Consider the following 24,151-nt stretch of genomic DNA (forward strand, 5'->3'; position numbering starts at 1 on the left):
AGAAAATCAGAATTTCATTTATATTCTGTTGTATTGAGCAGATGTGTTTTTATCTCAGCTCACCCTCTTAGGATTTCAGAGTTATTAGTTAAATCACTGAAGTGGAGGCATATTTGTAGTAAGTGTAGTTGGGTCATTGTTCTTGACTTTTCAGGAAAAATGGAAAAGTACCATCTGCTGTGTGTTAGGCAGACTTTCTTTTTTACCTAATCCTAAATCTTGTAGGCATATTCAGTGAAAGGTAAAGTTTTTATTTTAAACTTGATATTGCTTTGACTGTTTGTTGATTTTTTAGGTTATATTGAGATTTAACTCTACTCCAAGGATGGATAAAGAAACATTAAGCTGTTTAGGAATTAAGTGGAGTTCTTTCATTCCTAAGGGGGGACCTTAACCCAGGTACATCACCTGGTATTGGAGGGAGCTGTAGATGGTCTTAGAGGCCGCGGATGTAAAAGTCTGGTGGTGTTTCTTGGATACCATCTTTAAAATCCTAGTGCTCTCTTAAAGTACAGTGTGTTTATAGTGTGTGGTTTATGAATGATGACTTTGGTGAATTATTAGATTATGAAACATTTTTGTATGTTTCTTAAACATAGGATCCCAGATTGGGTCCTGTGCATTCTCTGTAATCTCAAGTGGCAGTTGTTTTAAAACTTAAATGGAAGCAAAGGGCGTATTTGGTGATAGCAAGGAGAAAATCTTTTGCTTGGGAACACCATACAATACCAGTGGCAGCAAGCACTGTCATTTCTAGCACATAAGTCAACATCCTGCTGAACTCTTTCAGTGTAAATTATTTTTAACATCTAGCAAGAGAATGAACTGTGATTAAGTCATTGACGCTTCTCAGAGCTGATAAATGGGAGGAAAAAAAAAAACCTGAAGGAAAGAGAGGGGTTTGTTTTGTTTTGTTTTATATATTGTGGTCTTGCCATGGAACATGTGGGATTGGCCCCTCACCCCTGCTTTGGAAGCACAGTCTTGACCTCTGGACTGCCCAGGAAGTCCCACAGAGAGAGTTTAAGCAGGGACGTGCTAAATACTTTTATTCCTGTAGTAGTTAGTAGTTTTAAGTTTTGGTAGTGTTCACTCTTGATTGCTTTGCCAGGTCAGTCTTCAGATATTCCCCTGAGTAAGCCCTGTCTCTCAGGCCGCAGTTTTATTTGCACAACTGCTCGTAACTGCACTGCCCCTGTTGGTACTTTCTCAGGACTGACCTGGTGAAGCTGTTGGGACTGGCAGAGTACAGGGTGGAGACACAAACTCAGTGTCGGGCTAAGCTTCTCAGGGTTTTCATTGATTACGGGTCTGTCATGTGTATCATCAGTCAGTCAGTCAGTTCGGTCACTCAGTGATGTCCGACTCTTTGCAACCCCATGAATTGCAACACACCAGGCCTCCCTGTCCATCACCAACTCCTGGAGTTCACTCAAACTCACGTCCATCGAGTGGGTGATACCATCCAGCCATCTCATCCTGTCGTCCCCTTCTCCTCCTGTCCCCAGTCCCTCCCAGCATCAGTCTTTTCCAATGAGTCAACTCTTTGCATGAGGTGGCCAAAGTATTGGAGTTTCAGCTTTAGCATCAGTCCGTCCAAAGAACACCCAGGACTGATCTTTAGAATGGACTAGTTGGATCATGCTGCTGCTGCTGCTGCTAAGTCACTTCAGTCGTGTCCGACTTTGTGCGACCCCAGAGACGGCAGCCCACCAGGCTCCCCCGTCCCTGGGATTCTCCAGGCAAGAACAGTGGAGTGGGTTTGCCATTTCTTTCTCCAATGCATGAAAGTGAAAAGTGAAAGTGAAGTCGCTCAGTCATCAGATCAGATCAGTCGCTCAGTTGTGTCCGACTCTTTGCGACTCCATGAATTGCAGCACACCAGGCCTCCCTGTCCATCACCAACTCCCGGAGTTCACTGAGACTCAAGTCCATCGGGTCAGTGATGCCATCCAGCCATCTCATCCTCTGTCGTCCCCTTCTCCTCCTGCCCCCAATCCCTCCCAGCATCAGAGTCTTTTCCAATGAATCAACTCTTCGCATGAGGTGGCCAAAGTACCGGAGTTTCAGCTTTAGCATCATTCCTTCCAGAGAAATCCCAGGGCTGATCTCCTTCAGAATGGACTGGTTGGATCTCCTTGCAGTCCAAGGGACTCTCAAGAGTCTTCTCCAACACCACAGTTCAAAAGCATCAATTCTTTGGCGCTCAGCCTTCTTCACAGTCAGGCCACACAAAAGGAGTAATTCCTGAACTGAGATTGATTTGAATGTATCTTTCTAGTCCAGTTTACTTGACGAGTAGTTTCCCTTTAGTTATTTATTTATTGGCCACATGGCTTGTGGGATCTCAGTTCCCTGACTACAGATTGAAGCCAGGGCCTTGGCAGTAAAAGCGCTGCATACTGACCACGGGGCTGCCAGGGAATTCCTGCAGTTTCCCCTTTGTTTCAATGATAATAAAATTGCCTCTTGGTATCTTAAATTTTTTCTATGATTTGCAAAACCTATTAAATTACAATGCAAACGTTTCAGCTGAAAGAGTTGTAACTATTTGAACTTCTGACAACTGTGGTCACTTTAATAAAAAAAAGTAATACACATTAAATGGCAGATAACTATTGTCTCACATACGGTGAAAGCAGTTGAAACTTTGAAAGCTTAAAATATTATAGATCTGTTTTAATCCAAAAATAACTTGCTTTAACATAAATAAGCCTTTCTGCTGAATAAGCCAAGGCAGTGTGTCCTATGTATGGAACACTACTACCTCTGTAAAAAAATATATACTGCCATAAAAGTCAGTTATTGTCTCTCAGTGCATATTTATTGTTCTTTTAGCTTGATACATGTTTTCTTTCCTGCTGCTTTCCTAAATTATAGCTGGTTTTGACGTACGCAGCGTAGTGGACTTGTCATCCAAACAAAAAATGAAAGCATGGTTTGCCGTAAGTTTGGGGGCCGTATTTAAAGTGGAAATTACGGTATTCCCAGAATAGCAAACCTGTTTTTAATTTATATCCTCACCTTATACCAGAAAGGATTAAAAGTATTCAATAGAAGGTAACGTGGGAAGATGACGGGATTGGTAAGGAGGATGAGGAGAAAGCGGGCAGGGATGCTGCATGGATTGGTGGCCCTGCGGGAGAACAGTCATGACACCGCTCGGGGTCTGCAAGCACCTCCAGTCCGCGCGCAGGCGTCGGCTCTGACCCGGCTCCGCGGAGGCCGTGCTCCCGCCCGTGAGTCGTTGCACACAGCGCTGCTGCTTCATGAGGGGAGGGTTTGCCCAGCTCGTAGGCGGTCTCAGAACGGGGACCGCGTCTTCGGGTCGCGGGAACCCTCGGTGTTAGGCGGGGGTCTACCGTGGCTCCGACAGACGCACCGCGGAGGGTGTGCGGGGTTTTATTTAAAGGCCTTCTCTAACGCAGCGGTGGCTATGTCTATCTCCCCATTAGACGGAGGAGGCGGAACAGACGGGGCCTTGCTGCTTGTGAAACGTACAGTGAAGTGCAAACGCCAGGTCTCTTGGTGCGCCTTAAAACCTGCAGCGTCTCTGCTGCCCCGGTCCTCGCGGACACGTGCTCAGCCGCGCAGCTCCCGGCGCGAGGCGGCCCTGCACTTGGCGCGGTGCCCAAGGGCCTCCCGGGAGCGCTCGTCTGCGCGTGCGCGGACCGGGCCAGCCCGCGGACCGGGCCAGCCCGCAGCCCCGCCCACGACCCGGCCCCCTCCTACCCCGCCCCGCGGGACTGCTGTGCTTGCGCGGACGCGCCCCCGCGCACGCTTCCGGCCTGGCGGGCCGCAGTGCGCACGCGCAAACGCAGCTGGCTGCCCGACCAGGCCCCGCGGGCTACGGAGCACGCGTGGATTCGAGCGGCGAGTGGAGTGAGGAGCCCGCGCCGACTCCGCTCGTCCGCGTCTCCCGACACGGTCAGGGTAGCGGCTCTGGTACTCGGGGCCGGGCGGAAGGGGTTGGGAGGCGCTGCCGTCTCGGGTGTGCTCAGGTCGGCCGCGGGGCCGGGCCCGGGCGCGTGGAGCCGCGCTTCAGCCGGGGTCTCAGCGTGTGGAGTAACGGCCGTCTCCAAGGCGTGGAGGGGAGGGGGGTGGTGTCTGGAGGGGGGCCGCCTGGGCGTGTTCCGGGAGGCGGGGCGGTTGTGGTGGCAGCCCGTGGCGGTGGACGGTGTGCGTGTGGACACCGGGGTCGCGGGCGGCGTCGTTCTGTGGAGGGGCACGGGGCAACCTGCCGCCCCTCGTCGGCCCCGTCCGCCCGCGTCCCTGTAGAGGCCCGGATGCTGGAAATATGGACAATTTAGAGATCCACCCTCCACACAATTTTTTTTTTTTTCTTTTTCAGCTATGAAAGTAGTTTTCTTAATCTGCTGTTCGGAATTATTTGCTTTGAAGTTAAAGCCAACTTTTTTGTTTTCATGTTTTTATTTCTAAGTAATTAGCTAACAGATTTCAGGTTGCAAATTGAAAGCCATTGTCAATCCACAAATGCAGCTGTGGAAACATCCGTACGCATTCATATGTGTACACAGGAAAGTATGTGGACTCGCGCACTTTTCCTTGCCCTTCAGCTGTTCCAGGCAGTGTCGTGGTGCAGCTGGAATCAGGAACCGACTGTACCTGCAGTCTCTCGCAGGAGACGTTGGATTTTAATATTTGCTAAAGTGGTGTTGCTTCTTTTTTATCTGAGCACTTGCTGTTGGCATCTGCCAAGGTGTGTGTGGTGTCTTCCCGCACTCCCGCGAGTAATCTGTGGCTCTTTCTCTGGCTCGTGAACGTGATGGCAGGCCTGGGAGATAATTTAGACTTTCTGCTCTTGACAGCGGAGAAGGCAGTGGCACCCCGTAGGCTGCAGTCCATGAGGTCGCTGAGGGTCGGACACGACTTGAGCGACTTCACTTTCACTTTTCACTTTCATGCATTGGAGAAGGAAATGGCAAGCCACTGCAGTGTTCTTGCCTGGAGAATCCCAGGGACGGCGGAGTCTGGTGGGCTGCCGTCTGTGGAGTCACACAGAGTCGGACATGACTGAAGTGACTTAGCAGCAGCAGCAGCAGCCCTTGACAGAGCTTTCTAAAAAGGGAAAGAGAAAGCCACCCGCCTTTGCTTTACCTTGAATGAACACACACTAGGTCGTTAGGTAGGGATGCTCCCAGGAGATTGTAAGCGTTGTGAAGGAACACCATTCTGAGCAAATGTTGGTGGCCCCCCATCACCTCAGGTGAACTGGTGTGGTCTCTGGGAGACAGGTGGGCACCCTGGAAATACCTCACATCTTCCACTGAGGCTCTGAAAATGCACAGGCAGCTACTCAGCGTGACAATTTCACGTTTATACATGTGCTGCCTTGGAGTGTATGATCCAGTTTTCTGGGGGTGAAAGGTTTCATATTTTTGGGGTCTTTGGTCAGAGTAGCTTGAGTGAGTTGAAGAAATTACATTATCTACAAACATTATTTCCAAACCTACAGAAAGGGATAAAGTTTTTTTTGTAATTTTCAATACAATTTTTAAGAATCATTTTAGCCTTGAGCGCAGTCTTTGTTCATGTTTGGCTGTGTCAGGGCTCAGTTGCTGTGTTTGGGATCTTGTGTCATATTTAGCTGCAGCATGGGATCTCTTAACTACAACACGTGGGATCTAGTTCCCCAGCCAAGGATCAGACCTGGGCCCCCTGCATTGGGAGCAGGGGAGTCTTAGCCACTGGACCACTGGGGAAGTCCCAAAAGGGGGTAGTTTTCTTGATAGGTATTTTCCTCACTGGAGCATATTAAGTTTACCTAAGATGCATAAAGCTGTTCAAAGAAAACTGAACTGTCGTCATATATTCAGCTTGACCCAAAGCTGGCAGAGTCAGAGCTTTCTCCTGGACCTACTGTACTTTTCTCCTCCATATTACTTAAAATCATAATTTATGGTAATTTTCATTTTCTAAGAAGAGGACAAAGAGAAAAGATAGTCAAGGCTTTCTCTCCAAGATTCCTGAGACCTCTAAGCTTTCTTTTACTCTGACAATGAGAGGAGATGGGAGAATGGCAGTATGTTTGTTAGCAGAATAATCACCTTGCTCAGACATTTTTAGGATTCCCTGTCTAGAGTAGTAACCTTTAGAGAGATCCTGAAGGAAAAGAAAAGATGTGTCTTGTGGGTGTCCCTGGAAGCTAGTAAGCATTTGGACGACCTCTCAGAAGGCACTTGGATACATGTACTTTCATCACGTCCGCACTTCTCCCCACAGTAGAAGCTGGGCCTTCCACTTAGCAAGGATTAACATATATTTGACTAACTGAACAAGACAGAATCCTTGCAGTAGTGGTGCATTTGATTCATTAGAGCTGATCTTGGCAAAAATGTGAAGTTAGAAGGACACCTTTTGGGGAGTAAACCAGCTTGTGACTGAGATGGAGGTGATCTCATCACCTCTTGATCCAGCGCTGCAGGGAGCTCTAGAAGTGGTGCTCATGGAATGGAAAGCCCGTGAGTCCCCAGAGACTTGACTTTGAAAGGCAGTGTTCGTGGGACGTGTAAGCGTCAGGTGCCCTGTCATCGCGTGCGTGTCGTTCTGTACATAAACCTGCCCCAGGTGTCATATTCCATGATGAGGGTATTTGCATTCCATGGTTCAGCCCTGTGGCTTCGCTCTCCTGTTACTAATGATTGTGAACAGTGCCCCTCATCAGAGCACTAAGTCCACCCCCTTAGCAGTTCTGCTCCATTTCTCAGCAGCTTCTAGCACAAATGTGGGACCTTTGGGCAGCCCTTGCCAGGGTCTGGTGCCCAGTCAGTGGGCATTCTCTTTCCCTCCCAGACTGTAGCAGCTTCTTAAAAAACTCCTGTTCCCATGTGTAGCTCTAAAGCAGGTGAATGCCTGGTGTGTAGCATCTAGAGCTGTTATTGTATGGGTGATGCTGGAAAGGCTTGCAGTCTTCCATCACGTATGCACACATACATGTGCCAAAAGTTAAGGCTGTCAACTTTGTATTTTAAGAAAAGTTTTTAATTAAGGAATATCGGTAGAGACCAATAAGTAAATTATACTTTTATTTTGAAGTAAAAGAACTGAAGCAAGAAGTAACTTATTAAGGAAATAACCTGTTCATGAAAAGTATTTGTGTGAAGAAATACCATTTAAGTCAGTAGGGAGAGTCAGAGGGTCATGAGTGATACAAGAAGATGTGATTTTGGAAACTTTGTGGAAGAAAACATTTCCTTGTTTTTTTCCTATTAAACAACCCTGTCTTATAACAAGTTGGTTATATGATCGTGCATTTCTGAATCATTGATTAAAATCATTCGCTTCTGATTTGAGTTGTGGGTTCTATAACTCTTCAGCTTCCCTGCCCTCATCTTTCTTGTTTTTAAGGTGAATTATAAAACTTTAGAGTTTATAAGTACAGTATACTTTAAGTCATTGTTCTGTTAGCTGAGCTCACGTGTTTGGTCTTGGAGGGCCTGGCTTCCCTGCTGTTTGTGATCTCGTGGAGTCTGTACGTTAGCATCAGTGTCTCTGGCGACCCCTGTCCCTGTGACGTGCACAGAGACTGCTTTAACTCCAAACACACTCTGCTTCTGGGCGGCCTTTGGTGGTCTGCAGTCGCTCAGGGGTGCCTAGTAGTGACATTAAAATACCCACTAGCTGTCTGATGCTATGTTAAGACTGCTTATCTGTTACAAGGGTGTTGGTCCTTTCAGCAGTTCTTTGGACATACTGATCACTGGACCCCCTCTGGAAATGTCCCAGCCCCGTCCTGGAGCAGGCAGGAACCTGTGTCCCGAGGCCATCTGTGTGATTTCTCGTCGCACTGCTGCATCAGGGCACCTGGGGCACGGGGACGTGATCATCAGATGCAGGCAGTGATCTTCTCCACTTGCCTTAGAAGAAACAGACACTACTATGCGGAGCAAGTTTTCAAGATTCTTTGGTTACATTTTTTAATCACTTCTCTTTCATGGTGAACAAATGTTTTCTGTTAAGCTATGTGAGAACACAAGAAAGAGATCTTGCTTGTTTTAAGGGCTGTCCTTTCTATTTTACAAATTCTAAAGTATGGTCAATATCTCCTCCCTGTACTTTACAAACAGAAGCCACCCTGGGATGCTTGGTACCCTTGCAAAGCTGATCCCATCCACAGACTCTGTCTGTTTATAGATGTGTATGGAGTCTGTGATGACAAGAAGGGTGACCTGGAAGCATTCAGTTGCTTCCCAGAAAGCTGATGAGCCAGTCTCGTGGCATGTTTGATGCATGAGTCCCGTGTCATGACAGTTTCACCACAGTGTCAGTAAACAACCCATCTGCCTCATGTAGAACTGACTGGAATAGTCCGTGTCAGATGAGACATGTGTTAAGGTTGATTTGATCTGGTTAACAGATTGGACAAAATGATGTCTCTATAAAGAAGAATCACTTTTGACCAGATGCCAGAGGCTACGATGTACGTAGATTTCCTTGGATTGCTTTTTGAAGTCAGCGTTTGCTTCTCCGGCAGTGTTCTCTAAATCGTTTGTGATTTTGTAGATCCATGCCCTTTGAATATCTGTCACATGCAGTCCCACATTGACTGTTCTTTTCCTTCAGCATTTTCAGTGAGCATCATAAATGACAGTTGAAAGCAACTGCCCAGTGGTTTGTTGATTCCTTAATTTTAATGGACCTTTACTAAAAATATTAAGTGTTGGAGCCCTTAAGGATCAACTGATAAATGAGAATTTCATATTTAGGTTTCATGTAGAACTCTGTCCAAATTCTTACTCTGTATCTTGTGGGGAGGGGAAACAAGTCAGGGATTTACTTTTGCAAAAACACCTGATAGATTTTATATTCATCATTTATAAAAAACTTGTTTTGAAAGCATTAAATTTTTTTTTCATGATTCTGAATCCTGAAATACAAGACCAGTATGAAGCCTCTTTGTACCTTGCAGCTCGGTTTGCAGTGTTCTTAGACTTTCTCAGCCCTGCACAAAAGCTAATAATCTTTCCCTTTATCTTTTCTTCTGGGACAGTGAGCATGGTTCACTTGAAGGTGTATCCCATCTCTGTTGATATTTGCATTATGTTCATGCATTGTTTTCTTAACTTTGTCCGTACTTTTTAGGTCTTTTAGCGTATTTAGGACAGTTGGGGTCTTTGTCTAGCAGGAGTGCTGTGTGGCCTTTTTCAGACATGGCTTTTTTCTTTTCAACGGGCCATGCTTTGCTGTCTCTTTGTATGCTTTGTTCAAAGTGCTTTTGTTCATACTTTGTTTATAAAGTATGATTTTGTTCATACTTTGTTCACAGTATGATTTTGTTCAAAGTGCTGGAAATCAGATTTTCCCCCTTCTCCAAGATTTGCTTTTTCTGTCATTCTGTTGTTGTCATTGCTATTATTATAGTCTGTTTTTGTGCTAAACATCAGCCTGAGGAAGCTTGAGGTCTTTCTAAGCCCACACCTTTTCCCGGGCATGTACATGCACCTTCTAAATCCCTCCACGTATGCGGTTGCTGTTTATAATGGTCTGGTCCTTAAATATGTGGCCCGTGAAGGGGGCGGGGTGGTCGTAGCGCTTTAAATCCCCGCAGAGTTGCCTCTACTGGGGGTGGGGGGGTGGAGTGCTGCAGCAATGGCTGCCTGCCTCTGCCTCCATGATCAGAAGTACCATCAGCAATCAAAATCCAGGTTCCCAGTATTTGAAGAAAGGGGTCTTTATTGCCCGCTTTGCCCCACTGGTTACATACACGCTGCTCCTGGAGCTGTTGGAGTTGCGTTCTGAGACTCCAGCACGGCTGTCTGCCTGGCGTCCGTTCGTCTCAGGGCTGGAGGGGCTTGCATCTTCCCCATAGCTTAGCTCTCAGGTGCACGTGAAAGTCCTCTCTACCCTCATAGGATGTTTTCCCCTTCCGCCCACTGTCTGAGCAGTAAAAACACTGTCCCCGTTTTCTTTCTGCCTCCTTGTTTCTGCATGTGACCAGTCTTATGTGGTGCTTCCCGCTGTGCTGTGACTTGGATTTCTAGAACTGGCAACAGCAAACTTTCAGTGGCATTGACCTCGCTGTGTCATTGTCCTCACTTAGCTGTATAAGTTAACCCCTGAGCATAAAACCTTCCTGAGGCAAAAATAAGGAGAAGGGATAGGAAGCCACTGCTGAGTTAAGGGCCCAAACTGACTGAAATTAACATTTTAAGTCTTCTCCTGGGAGTTGAAAGCCTTTGAATAGACTAATGATCCAAAGCAGTTCCATCAGATAGATTGTGCCAGTACAATTCTCTCAGTATGGAGATAGTCTTCCCAGATCCTTCTAATAACTTTGTACACACTCTAACCATTCCTTCCCACCTTTAGATCCCACCTTGATGATGTCTACCTTCTGAACAGTCTCATCTCTCTGACCACTTTATTTTGTGCTCTGAGATGATAGATCTGTTAATCTGCATTTTGTCTAAAAGTGATCCAGTGATAGCTTGTTCACTTGTGTCCAGCTCTTTGTGACCCCGTGGACTGCAGCGTGCCAGGCTTCCCTGTCCCTCACTGTCTCCCAGAGTTTGCTCAAACTCATGTCCATTGACTCGGTGATGCCATCCAACCATCTCATCCTCTGTCGTCCCTCAATCTTTTGCAGCATCAGGGTCTTTTCCGATGAGTCAGCTCTTCACATCCAGTGGCCAGAGCATTCAGCATCAGTCCATCTTAATCTGTGAAGGTGACAAGTGACAAGCCAGAGCCAGTCGTGCTCCCTGCACACAGCGTTCACCATGCTCGTCATTTCCTGTCACTCTTCGTAGTGTTGCTTTAATTATTGATTTCTTGTGGTCCCTCTGCTGCCAAGTAGTCACATGAAGGTATTAAACTAGTGGTCACCACAGATTCCGTACTGTCAGTGAGATGCTGCAACTTGAACAGTACTGAAGGTAATATTTTTGTTCCTGTTGTGTGCCAAGGACGATTAGGTGGTTTGTAGATAGTAACTCATCTAATTCAGAACAACTCTATTAAATAAGTTTTAACATTATCTCCATTTCATAAATGAGAAAATTAAGGCATAGAAGAGTTAAATACTTGCTTAAAGCTATGTAGTTAATAAGTGGCAAAGCCATGATTTACACTTAGGTAGTTCAGCTCCAGTTCTTGCTCTGAATCCAGTATTGTTTTCCTAATGTCTAAATAAATAAGAGCAGAAATGCTTTTTCACAATCAGTATAAAAAATACCAGGTATCTGCTTCAGGTAAGAGCTGTTTGTATAAAGTATTAGAACCTCTCCATCTTGAGATGAGTCTGTGCAGAAATTATAGATCGTTCACTGTGAAACACTGCAAACATTTAAGACTACAGCCTGCAGCAGGAAGTTGTGTCGTGATGCACGACCCTATACACACACGTGTGTATTTTTTGCTAAAACATTTCACAGAGCACTACTGACTTCTACTATGAGCTATACATGTACTTGGATACATTCTTTTCTGTTTTTAAAAAATCTTATATTTTCCTACATTGAATTCATATCTTAATGGAAATCATTGTAGTGTGAAAAGTGTGGGTAGAAAAATAGATGAGTCCTTTCATGAGATTTATTCTAAGTTCTTTGAAAAAGATTATTACTTGGGGAAGGCCCAAACTGTTTAGAAGCCATTTCAGACACTTTTTGGTTACAGAATTAAGTCCATGGGTCTCTGCAGATAATATAGTAAACATTTTTTAAATTATGTATTCCTCACTCCCGGTGGTAACCACTATCTTTAATCTTTGGTTTTTCATTAACTTGCTTTTATCCCCATGTTTCTGAACTTCACTTAAATAGAATTATTGATACTATATGTATTCTGTAACTTTGTGATTTAACATATTCTTAAGATTGATTCTTGTTAGTATATATGGCTGTAGGTTTTTTTTTTTTAACACTGTCATGAACTTCCACTAGGAGTAACAAGACTAAATTTCCCCTCCCATCTGATAGAACTGAAAAAAAAAAAACAGGTAAAATATGTGGGGAAAAATGTCTTTGAAGATAACGGGCACCAGGCCACAAAGGTCAGTGGTCCCTGAAAAAGGGAAATGAACAGACTGAACCTGATGGTTACTTCGTCTTACTGCCCGAAAGACTTTTCAGGCCGCTACGCAGGGAAGGGAACCCAGGGACCGCTCTGAGTTGAGGAAATACTGATAGATTCTGGGGAAGCCTCATGGGAAGCAAGCAGGGCAGAGTGAGTACAGAGGAGGAGCTCCAGAGAACTGCGGTACAAGAAATGTTCATTCAAGCACACGGAGAATGACAGGTGATGGCAGTATTAATCAATACAAAATGAAGTGCAATGTAAGTGGTTACGATGTAGGTTTTTTTAAAAGATTTTTTAACAGTGTGCTGTATTTCAGTTAAGTTCAGTCGCTCAATCGTGTCTGACTCTTTGCAACCCCATGGACTGCAGCACGCCAGGCCTCCCTGTCCATCACCAACTCCCGGAGTTCACTCAAACTCATGTCCATAGAGTCGGTGATGCCATCCAGCCGTCTCATCCTCTGTCGTCCCCTTCTCCCGCCTTCAATCTTTCCCAGCATCAGGGTCTTTTCCAATGAGTCAGTTCTTCGTATCAGGTGGCCAAAGTATTGGAGTTTCAGCTTCAGCATCAGTCCTTGAATATTCAGGACTGATCTCCTTTAGTATGGACTGGTTGGATCTCCTTGCTATCGAAGGGACTCTCAAGAGTCTTCTCCAACACCACAGTTCAAAAGCATCAATTCTTTGGTGCTCAGCTCTCTTTATAGTCCAACTCTCACATCCACGCATGACATGACTATTGGAACAACCATAGCCTTGACTAGACGGACCTTTGTTGGCAAAGTAACGTCTCTGCTTTTGATATGCTGTCTAGGTTGGTCATAACTTTTCTTCCAAGAAACAAGTGTCTTTTAATTTCATGGCTGCAGTCACCATCTGCAGTGATTTTGGAGCCCCCCAAAATAAAGTCTATAACTGTTTCCACTGTTTCCCCATCTATTTGCCATGAACTGACAGGACCAGATGCCATGATCCTAGTTTTCTGAATGTTGAGTTTTAAGCCAACTTTTTGACTCTCTTTCACTTTCATTAAGAGGCTCTTTAGTTCTTCGCTTTCTCCCATAAGTGTGATGTCATCTGCATATCTGAGGTTATTGGTATTTCTCCCAGCAATCTTGATTCCAGCTTGTGCTTCTTTCAGCCCAGCGTTTCTCATGATGTACTCTGCACATAAGTTAAATAAGCAGGGTGACAATAGACAGCCTTGAACTGATTTGGAAACACTTTGTTGTTCCATGTCCAGTTCTAACTGTTGCTTCCTGACCTGCATACAGATTTCTCAAGAGGCAGGTCAGGTGGTCTGGTATTCCCATCTCTTTCAGAATTGTCCAGTTTGTTGTGATCCACACAGTCAAAGGCTTTGGCATAGTCAATAAAGCAGAACTAGATGTTTTTCTGGAACTCTCTTGCTTTTTCCATGATCCAACGGATGTTGGCAATTTGATCTCTGGTTCCTCTGCCTTTTCTAAATCCAGCTTGAACATCTGGAAGTTCACGGTTCACGTACTGTTGAAGCCTGGCTTGGAGAATTTTGAGCATTACTTTACCAGCGTGTGAGATGAGTGCAATTGTGCGGTAGTCTGAGCATTCTTTGGCATTGCCTTTCTTTGGGATTGGAATGAAAACTGACCTTTTCCAGTCCTGTGGCCACTGCTGAGTTCCAAATGTGCTGGCATACTGAGTGCCGCACTTTCACAGCATCATCTTTTAGGATTTCAAAGAGCTCAACTGGAATTCCATCACCTCCACTAGTTTTGTTTGTAGTGATGCTTCCTAAGGCCCACTTGACTTCACATTCCACGATGTCTGGCTCTAGGTGAGTGATCACACCATCATGATTATCTGGGTCTTGAAGATCTTTTTTGTACAGTTCTGTGTATTCTTGCCACCTCTTCTTAATATCTTCTGCTGCTTTTAGGTCCATACTATGTCTGTCCTTTATTGTGCCCATCTTCGCATGAAAACTTCCTTGGTATCTCTGATTTTCTTGAAGAGATCTCTAGTCTTTCCCATTCTGTTGTTTTCCTCTATTTCTTTGCATTGATTGCTGAGGAAGGCTTTCTTATCTCTCCTTGCTATTCTTTGGAACTCTGCATTCAAATGGATATATCCTTTTGTCCTTTGTCTTTCGCTTGTCTTTTCTCAGCTGTTTGTAAGGCCTCCTCAGACAACCATTTTGCCTTTTTACATTTCTTTTCCCTGGGATGATCTTGACCCCTGCCTCCGGTACAGTGTCACAAATCTTCATCCATAGTTCTTCAGGCACTCTATCAGATCTAATCCTGTGAATCTGTCACCTCCACTGTATAATCGTAAGGGATTTGATTTAGGTCATACCTGAATATCTAGTGGTTTTCCCTACTTTCTTCAATTTAAGTCTGAATTTGGCAATAAGGAGTTCATGATCTGAGCCACAGTCAGCTCCCGGTCTTGTTTTTGCTGACTGTATAGAGCTTCTCCATCTTTGGTTGCATATAATCAGTCTGATTTCAGTATTGACCATCTGGTGATGTCCATGTGTAGAGTCTTCTCTTGTGTTGTTGGAAGAGGGTGTTTGCTATGACCAGTGCATTCTCTTCACAAAACTCTGTTAGCCTTTGCCCTGCTTCATTACTCCAAGGCCAAATTTGCCTGTGGTGTGTTTATATCAAATGTAAAAATAAGACGTTGGACAATAGTAACATAAAGGCTTGGAGGAGAGAAATGGAAGTTATATACAAATCGTAAGGTTTTTGTATAACACAGAAGTGGTGTAATGCTATTTGATCGCGTGCCATGATAGATAGCCTATAAACCTGTAATCCTTCAAGTAACTACATAACAGTTACAGGTGGCAAGCCAGCAGAGGAGAAAAGGAAATGTTTTCCATGTGATATAGTACCCTACTGTAGGAATACACAGCAGTCTGTTATATTATGTAATGTCCAGTGAGTGGACATTTCAGCAGTTTTAGTTGTTGCCAGTACACATTTCCACTTTGAACGTATTCTCCATGTCTATTTATGTGAATCACAAGAGTTTCATATAGTTATATGATGCAGAATTTCTGAGTTTGAAGCAGAGGTAAGGTAATATTGTTATCCAAAATGTTTTCATCAGTTTACATTTCAGCAGCAAAGTAGGCCGTTTCTATTATTCTACACCCCCCAAAACATTCGGTGTTACCTGTCTTTTCCATTGTAGTCAGTCTGGTAGGTGTATGGTTGTATCTCATTGTGATGGTAATTTGCATCCTCTCTCATCTCTTAATTTTCCTATCTCTTCCTCTACCCCTCCTTTACCAATCCTTCACTTGTCCCATTGTAACACCTAGGAGCCTTAGGTCACCTCAACAATGACATTCACACATAAAAAGCTCTGATTCAGAGTCTACTGTGAATTATCTGCATGTGACCACTGGGGTACCAGAAGAAAGCAAAACATCTTTACAGATTTCATTCTGCAAGGAGTCATAAAAATGTGAAAAGTCTTATTGTGAAAACTGTATACATGGAGAGAGTAAGCATGCATTTATTTGTTCAGCTTTAGTTAGTGGAAGATCTCTGCAGACATATGTATGCATGTGCTTGGCTGCGCCCGGTCTTTGTTTATGGCACGTGGCATCTCGTTCCCTGACCAGGGATAGAACCCGGGCCCTGCACTGGGAGTGTGGGGTCTTGGCCACTGAACCACCAGGGAGGTTCCTGGTCTCAGAAATTTTAAATACCTGTTTTCCTGATACAACTCACTTCCAGTTTGGATCATTGCTGTGAGTTAATTTTTTTAATTGTTTGATGGAAAGGAAAAACACACTAACATCACTTGACTCATTCCCTGCAGGTGTGAGATGAGTGACTCCGAAGACGAGGGGCCCCCCCAGCTTTCTTCATACGCCCTTGCAGCTCTGCAGGAGTTTTATGCTGAGCAGCAGCACCACCACTCTGACCTCTGTGGTGACGACAAGTACAACATCGGGATAATAGAAGAGAACTGGGTAAGTGACCATGCTCCGCATCCATCCGGACGTGTTGGCAGTGTGGAGTGTGTTCTGTACCTAGTCCACTGTTGGTCTTTACCCCACCTAACAGCCCAGTTTGTCTCGCTTGTCACTAGGAAGCTGATAGCCTGTTCAGTAGCTAAGACACTGGGAGTGCAGATTTTCCTCATTCTGACCCGGACTGCTTGGTGGTCAGAGGAGGGGACGTTTCAGATAGGGGAAGAGAGCGTGTCCAACAGACTGTACTTCTTGTAGACAGATTCATTCTGTCAGTTTTTACTGGAGCACAGCATTCCTTATGGGAAGGGATCATTGCAGTAAGGGGGCAACTGGTGTTAAACATGTGAAAAATTGATGAAAGGGGTTTTAAAGAAGATATTAATAGTTCCTGGTGCACAGTATGTATTTTAATTGTATTTTTATGAGCCAAATAAAAATAGGAATTTTTAAAAGTGAGTTGAGGAAAGCTAACCTAAACTGTAACGTAGAAATCTACCTTTTTTGAAGCATAGTTGAGAAATAGATGAGGCTTGAAATTTCTTTGACTACCTTAATCATCGATCTGCCTCTCTTCATCACTTTGCAGCTGGGAGGTGTGTGTGTGCAGTCTTTGACATTTTGTGTCAAGTGTAGATCTAAGTTATATAAAGTTTATATTATTTTATATAAAATTATATAAAATTCATCATCTGTTTGAAATTGGGACAGAAATGTTTCTTTTTATTTACTCTGGATGTTCCACCTACTCAGATGCCTCTAGTTTTCTTTCGTCATGTTTTCGTCTTTAGCTTGATGCTTTGAATAGTAAATATTAGAAACCTGAGTCCACCTTAAGGTAGTCTTTCTCTTTTCCTTTTGCTTGCTTAAATACTATGTACTTTCCGATTCTGAAAGTAATCTATGGTTGGTGTAGGAAATAGGTAAACATGAATAAAAAAACAAGTCATAATCTCACTACCTGAATTAACTATTTGTATATTTTTGGCACTTGTTTTGTTCACAAAAATGAAGAAATCTCCCAGGAGGCATGAGTGAAACTTTTAGATGTAGGTGACAAAGAAGATCTTAGAACCTTCTGGAGAAAAGCATGTCACCTCCAGTGTCTCAGGACGGGTCACATTGCACTTTTCAATAGCTTTATTAGAAACTAGAAAAAAAGTGAAGCACTGCCTTCAATATTTAGAGTGAAAATTTCATTCAGTCTAGGATTCTATGCCCAGCTGAGTTACCAATGAAATGTGAGGATAAAATGTTAAATGTGTAAGACATGGTAAGTCTCACAACATTGACTTCCCATGCACCACTTTTCAGGAGCTACAGGATGATGTTGGGAGAATTAGGGATAGTTTCGGAGAACCCAAGCAAATGCAACAGTGGTTTGTTTATTAACTCTAGAAGAATAGGAGGTGCCATACCAAAAGGAAGTGCAGAATATACTGCATGGCCCAGCACTGACACTGGCTGTTGACAGAATTCGTTTTGGTAAATAGATACGAATTAAAAGGACACGTGTATGCCAGGTCTAATACAATTCACTCGTTCCTGTCACAGCAGCTGAGCCAGTTCTGGTACAGCCCGGAGACGGCCATGCGCCTTGCTGAGGATGCAGTGGCAGCTGCCGGGGAGGGCGGCAGGTGAGATACTGGGTTCTCTTCTCTTTTGCCTTTTAATCTAAAGTAATACTTTAAATGTCCTTCCTGGATGAGAGATGGTTTGTAAGAAGGTTCACCTGTAATCTGCAAAACCTGTGGTTGATGATTTGAAGACCACAAGGAATAAAGAATGCTTTCCTGTCGCCGCTAGGGGCACACTCAAAACCCTGTTCCATGTAAGTCATCTTCATCTGTTCCTTAACATTTTTCTATTCCTTTTATTCCCCTGCTGCTGCTGCTAAGTCACTTCAGTTGTGTCCCGACTCCTAGCGACCCCATGGACTACAGCCTACCAGGCTCCTCCGTCCATGGGATTTGCCAGGGAAGAGTGCTGGAGTGGGTTGCCATTGCCTTCTCCTTTATTCCCCTAGAATTGCTTTAAAAGAAAAAAATCTTAATGTTTGATCTTTCTGAAATTTTGAGAATTATAGGTTTTGTTAGTTTGGTATTTATTTCTGTCAGAACTTTGTGTGCATGTGAAGTCAAATGGTCCTGAAAGACTTGTTGAACAAAATAATCCTGCCGAGGTCCTGCCCCGGCTGATCCAGGGTATTCAAAGCGGGGATGGCGTCGGCGACCTATTTATTTAAATATTTTATCAAAGATATAAAGAGTAATAGGATGAGGATAGCTCAGTAGGAAAATTCAGTGGAGAAAAGAGGCTGAGTAGCTTGGTTTACGCGGGAGACCAATAAAACTTCAAGACAAGAAGTTTGCATCACTTACGTAGGCCGCAGGCGTCCTTCCATTCTCCCGAAGGAGAGGAGACACTGAGGCCTCCCCGGTTGGATCTTAGAAGCCCAGGCATAATTAGTAAGCATGGGGGGTTCCGAGCTCCAGATGGAGACTCAACCAGAGTGAGAGAGCGAGCGACATGGGGAGACCAGTATTTTGAGAAACTGATCCTAATTCTTTATTTTCCAGAGTCTGTTTTTATACACTGAGATGTTATACTAAAGTCACGTGGGGACAGCAGTCCTGACTTTTATTAAAGTCAGGTGCTTCACACAAATGTATACAGAGGTCTTAGGGGTGTTACATCATCTTCTGGCCAGGGGGGGGCCTGCTGACAATTTACGACCCTCTCCTTGTGACAGCGGTCAGTCAGCCAGGACACTTATTTCTCCAGGGGTGATTATTCTTAAAACAGACGCCACCCAAGTAAAGTTACATTCCTATAGGGTGAGGGTGTAATGGGTTTTAGTTAAGGAAAGAATTTACTTAGCCTAAGGTCTAACGTAGTCTTCTGTATATTCATTAATGTGTGTAAGGGCAGGGGATGTGGAGACTTAGCAACAAACATTGGCTCAACAAATGAAAAACCCTTCACCAATACAGTTTCTAATCAGCCCATTATACTTATACTAATAGTTTCTAACTTTTCTAAGGAACCTGTTTTTAGAAGGTTTAAAGCATCTCCTGCCTCTCACAGTTGGGAGGCTGTGAGCAATCACATGTGGCCGGACAAGCCTGTCAGGCAAGCTAGAGAACCTTCAGAGGAGTTTGTAGGTTAAAACACTCTTATCACGTCCAGGAATTATTATTAACTGGAGCTCTAAGTTAACTCCTTCTCTGAAAGAGGTGGTGGGGGACAGCCCCCTGTAAAGTCAGAGGTGTAGGTGAGCACAAAGTAGTAAAGTAGGCAGGCTCTGGTTATGGGGGTAGATGCTCGAGGAGTTCCAGGGGGACTCCTGAGGCTCGATCCCGCCTTTGCGTATGTCGAGCCTCCTTCCTCATGACCTTTGCCACGGGCGGAGTACGTCACTCTGGCCCCCAACATAATCCATTGTTAATTTTCCCCTTGTCCCCCCCTTGCCTTTCAGCTCTTCTACAATTCTAAACCTGTTTATATTGGCACTTGTTCATTTGTCACTTACAGACATTTCACCTTAAGAGACTAAGGATTTAGCTTCTTCATCCTCCACTGCACACAGGTGTGCTTCCTGTCCGTGCTCCCAGTAGTTATATCCATTTTTATGGTTGGACTCATTGGTAATATTTTTTGAGGCTCTTGCTTCTACATACTTCCCTGGTGGCTCAGCTGGTAAGAATCCGCCTGCAGTGGGGGAGACCTGGGTTTGATCCCTCAGTTGGGAACATCCCCTGGAGAAGGGAATGGCTGCCCACTCCAGTACTCTGGCCTGGAATCCCCATGGAGAAGTCCATGGGGTCACGAAGAGTCGGCTACAACTCAGCAACTTTCATGAGTGATAATTAGTTTGAAATTTCCTGTTTTATTCCCTTGGTTTGGGTTTCATATTAGTAGCTTCATAAAATGACCTGGGAAGTGTTACTATGTTTGTTTCCTGGAAGTGATTGTGTAGAATTGGTGTTAGTTATATCCTGTCTTGGTTAAATAGGGTTTATACGTCCATATCACTAACCCTCAAATTCTCCCAGTGGTGTAAATCTCTTAACCAACGAACTTAGACATATTTCAACTCCTTGGAAAAAATACTCCCCCCACCCCCCTGGCTTTGCCACCTCTTCTGTCTGGGCTGGTGTACGTCCGGCTCTGGTCTTGGTATTTCCCTCCACCATCTACCGAGTGTCCTCTTATCTTTCTTGTTCTGACCTTCCTGTATCCAGTATCCCAGTCCTTAGTTCACAGCTTTATCTTGGTTGGGTACATCCTTCAACACTTTTCACTAGAGGGAAATTTTAAAAACCTGTCTCAAAATATTTTTATTCTACCCATTCTCTTGATGTGTTAGTTATTGAGAAGTACAATGCCATTCTGATTTCTTATGAGAAACCTGTTTTTTGCACCCCTGCCCCCTGCTGGCTTAGGGTTTTCTCCTAATGCCGTGTTGTGTGTCCTGGCATGGTGCTTTCATTTGTCGAAAGGGGTGGAAACCTTTCTGTTCTCATAACTCGGGTCCTCCAGTTTGGGAAAATTGTCCTTTTTTTTTCTTCTGTTCTTCTTTACCTGATTCATTTTTCTTTCTGTCCCTTTCACATGTTTTGTCTTTCTTACCTGACCTTCTGGGAAAATTCCTCAACTTTATCTTTGAAACTTTCCACTGACTTTGCCATTTCTGCTGTCCTGTACTTTATCACCTGTAATTTCTTAGGTCTCTGGATATTTATCAAGGTATCTTGTTCATCCTTCTGAGGACATCACATTACAGGACTTCTTCTCTTCACAGTCTCTGACTCCAGCATGCCTCTCATGTTTTATTAATATTTTGGCTTTAGTACGCACTGACTCTCCTGAGTGGTCTGCTGACCCTCTGCTGTGTGCTCCTAGTTGAGATGGGCACGCTAAGGCTGGAAGCTCTGATACATGGGCAGGCTTTCTCTGCTTGGTGTCTGCAGTTAGCTGGTGTGGATCAGCTGTTTTCCCAGGAATGCCCGGTCAGTAAATCCAGGCTTTTTCTTGTGGGCTGATAAGAGCCCCAGAGCGAGCCACCTTCCTTCCTGGGAGTCACGCATCTCGTTGACCTCATTCCAGGAGGTCAGGGCTCCCAACATCTGGTGGGTTTAATGTGATCCTTGCCATTCCACACGGCCCTTCACCACTAGCTGTGCCCCTACCCCCATCCGGACAACATCCTTCCCATTTTCTCCCACAGTGTGGAGGCTTGGTGCAGAGATGAGAATCCTGGGTCTTTTCCTCTTCGATAGACCTTCCAAAAACAGTCCCCCTGCCGCCCCTTCACCCCTACTTCTTGAGCTACCTGGTTTTCAGCTTCCTGAGCTGCGGGTGCTTTGGTGTTGGCGAGGCTCCCTCTCAGCTTTCCTGGCTGCCAATTTGGGATTTGGCTCCCTTGGGCCTGCAGAGTCAGAAGCCACCCAGACCACACCCTTGCCTGTCAGCTTCCTGAGCATGTTTCCTTTGTCTTCCCTCATTGTCTTGCTGTTGGAGGTTTCCTTCTCATGATTAATTGCTTTGAAGAAGCAAATCTAAATGAATGTGTTCCCTCTGCATCTTTATCTGAAAGTCCTAAGGCTTTTTCTTTATATATTAAATATATGAATATTACCAAATAACTTGAAAATATTTAGTTTGAGGCTTAAAAGTATTTGAAATAAATGTTAAAAGAGACCAACAGGAAAATAACAGGTAAATTCAGGTCATGGGCTGCGTAACTCTTGTACCTAATGTTTCACATTTTTTTACCATGAAACATACATTTCATACTCAAAAATTATGAGTTTGTAGATCTGTAAACACCAGATTCCTCCCAAAATTCACTGCTGTTATTACTTTAGTTTGTAGTGTGAAGAAAATCTGACATGGGCTATACTTTTTCAGTGAAGTGGTTATTTGCTGCTGTATGCTATCACAAAGCTCATTCATGAGCTGGGTCTCTCTGTTCCAGAATAGCATGTGTGAGCGCCCCCAGTGTCTACCAGAAGCTGAGAGAGCGGCACAGAGACGATGTCTCCGTCTGCATCTTCGAGTACGACCACAGGTTTGCCATATACGGAGAGGACTTTGTCTACTATGACTACAAGAACCCTGTGGACTTACCTGAGAGGATCGCCACACACAGCTTTGACATCGTCGTGGCAGATCCCCCCTATCTCTCGGAGGAATGTCTTAGGAAAATGTCAGAAACCATCAAGCTCCTGACCCGGGGAAAGATCCTGCTGTGCACAGGTTTGTGCTGGCCGACCACACACCCTGTGACCTCATTCCACTTATCTCCCTGCACCCTGGGGCTGAGGTGCTGCTGCCTCTTGGGGCCTGTTGAGAATTCTGTGGCACGACGCCCAGGAAGTGGGGTTTGGCGCGAGGTGAGGGCACCGGGAGTGCTATCTGTACTCAGCAGTGTCAGTACTAGTAACGTGTCTGGCTCAGCCTCTCTAGCTGATAAAGAAATATGCAACCTCTGGGGTTAAAGTGGATGTCAGAGGTCAGAGCAAGATGTTAGATGGTTTACCAGAACAGAAGATGTTCTCACCGGTGAGGGAGGGGGATTATCCTGGCGTTTCAAAATGAAAACATGAGCTGTAGGTCCCCCTACTTTCAGGCCTGCAGCCCCTCGCTCCCCCTGGTGCAGAGGACGGGCTGGAGGGAGACGTGCAGTCATCAGCCAGAAGCTGGTACAAATGTGTTTGCACAATTAGATATTACTCAGAAAGGGGCTGCTGAGTCCAAGTTGGAAAAAGTTTTTAGTAAAATTATCTTTTGTTACTTTGTAGAATATAAGTAATTTTTACAATTTCTAAGTATCTCAGCTTTATAGAGGCAGAAAAATTCTTGATAAAGGGAAAAATAGTAGGAACTTGGCAAAAATGTTGGAGGAAGTAAAAGGATAGAAAGCAGTGACCTTCCCCCTATTGCTGAGTGGAACTGGCAGCTCCTTGCCCCGGCCAGCGTGGCTCTGAGGCTTGTCTGGTGGTTCTCCTCAGGTGCTGTCATGGAGGACGCGGCAGCAAAGCTGCTTGGAGTGAAGATGTGCAAGTTTATTCCAGAACACACTCGAACCCTGGGAAATGAGTTTCGCTGTTTCGTGAATTACAACTCCAGGCTGGACTGTAATCTGTCAGTGCAGCTCCCAGTACAGGAAGGACCCAAGTGACGTTTCCTCTCTGAAAAACTACCACCTCCCCTGTCCTCATTTTCGAGGTAAAGACATTATGATTTCCTTAGGATGTCCCTGGAGCTCAGGGTGCTTTTGCCAACTTGAGTCTGTAGAATTATATCTGGAAGAACTTTTAGACCCCATCTAGTGGAGAAGGCAATGGCACCCCACTCCAGTACTCTTGCCTGGAAAATCCCACAGACGGAGGAGCCTGGTATGCTGCAGTCCATGGGGTCGCTGGGAGTCGGACACGACTGAGCGACTTCCATTTCACTTTCATGCACTGGAGAAGGAAATGGCAACCCATTCCAGTGTTCTTGCCTGGAGAATCCCAGGGACGGGGGAGCCTGGTGGGCTGCAGTCTATGGGGTCGCACAGAGTCTGACACACCTGAAATGACTTAGCAGCAGCAGCAGTCTGCTCTCCTCACTTAACACAGGTAAAGAGCTGTACGTAGTGACCAGCCAAGACCTCAGCCCCTGGCTCTAACAGCCAGGGAGTTTGTAGTTGAGGATGCAGTTTGTGTCCAGAAGAGGGAGGGCACATGCCCAGTAAATATTTGTTAAATGTTTCCATTCAGAGAGAAGGTGCAAATAAAGGTTACCTTTCTGGATCTTGGTGGGGAAAGTCGATTCTTCCATTGGGTATGTGCTGCCTGTTAACAACTAAGGTGAGCTAACCTGACGAACACAGTTAATGGAACTGCTTTATTTTTCACATGCAATACATTTACTCTCCTTTGTCCAGTGCTCTGATGTTTGCACTATTTATATTTGCAGAGTGGCTGGAAAATGTTATACAATAGTGGCAACTGAAATAATTACCCAAGGTTTGAAGGCAGTTTTTCTTTTTGTGTATTTCTTTGTTGTTGACCTGAACCCTTCTGAAAGGTTCAGATAATATCTAGTGGTGTATTCCAGATATACCACCACTAGGCTTACCGTATGTTGT

The 24,151-nt window shown here is 44.7% G+C and overlaps 1 protein-coding gene across 5 annotated transcripts; it reads left to right on the plus strand.

Annotated features, from left to right (window-relative positions):
* Window positions 1-3,790: 3,790 nt before the first annotated feature.
* EEF1AKMT1 (EEF1A lysine methyltransferase 1) lies at window positions 3,791-24,040 on the plus strand. Of its 5 annotated transcripts, none has more exons than XM_027557617.1 (5): window positions 3,791-3,927; window positions 15,858-16,011; window positions 17,569-17,648; window positions 21,992-22,272; window positions 23,028-23,813. In XM_027557617.1, exons 2-5 carry the CDS (start codon window positions 15,865-15,867, stop codon window positions 23,195-23,197), a joined length of 678 nt encoding a protein of 225 aa, XP_027413418.1. In that variant the 5' UTR covers window positions 3,791-3,927; window positions 15,858-15,864; the 3' UTR covers window positions 23,198-23,813. The 5 variants fall into 5 exon arrangements, with proteins under 5 accessions (XP_027413418.1, XP_027413413.1, XP_027413414.1 ...); XM_027557612.1 differs by having other exon boundaries at window positions 3,792-3,927; window positions 17,566-17,648; window positions 23,028-24,040; XM_027557613.1 differs by having other exon boundaries at window positions 3,792-3,945; window positions 17,566-17,648.
* Window positions 24,041-24,151: the final 111 nt, after the last annotated feature.

This window comes from Bos indicus x Bos taurus, chromosome 12 (assembly GCF_003369695.1).
Source record: "Bos indicus x Bos taurus breed Angus x Brahman F1 hybrid chromosome 12, Bos_hybrid_MaternalHap_v2.0, whole genome shotgun sequence".
NCBI lineage: Eukaryota > Metazoa > Chordata > Mammalia > Artiodactyla > Bovidae > Bos > Bos indicus x Bos taurus.

Coding starts and splice junctions, on each gene's coding strand:
- EEF1AKMT1 (XM_027557612.1), top strand. CDS start 15,865: ATGAGTGACTCCGAAGACGAGGGGCCCCCCCAGCTTTCTTCATACGCC. Junction 17,649..21,991: donor GCTGCCGGGGAGGGCGGCAG/GTGAGATACTGG, acceptor TCTCTGTTCCAG/AATAGCATGTGTGAGCGCCC. Junction 22,273..23,027: donor AAAGATCCTGCTGTGCACAG/GTTTGTGCTGGC, acceptor GGTTCTCCTCAG/GTGCTGTCATGGAGGACGCG.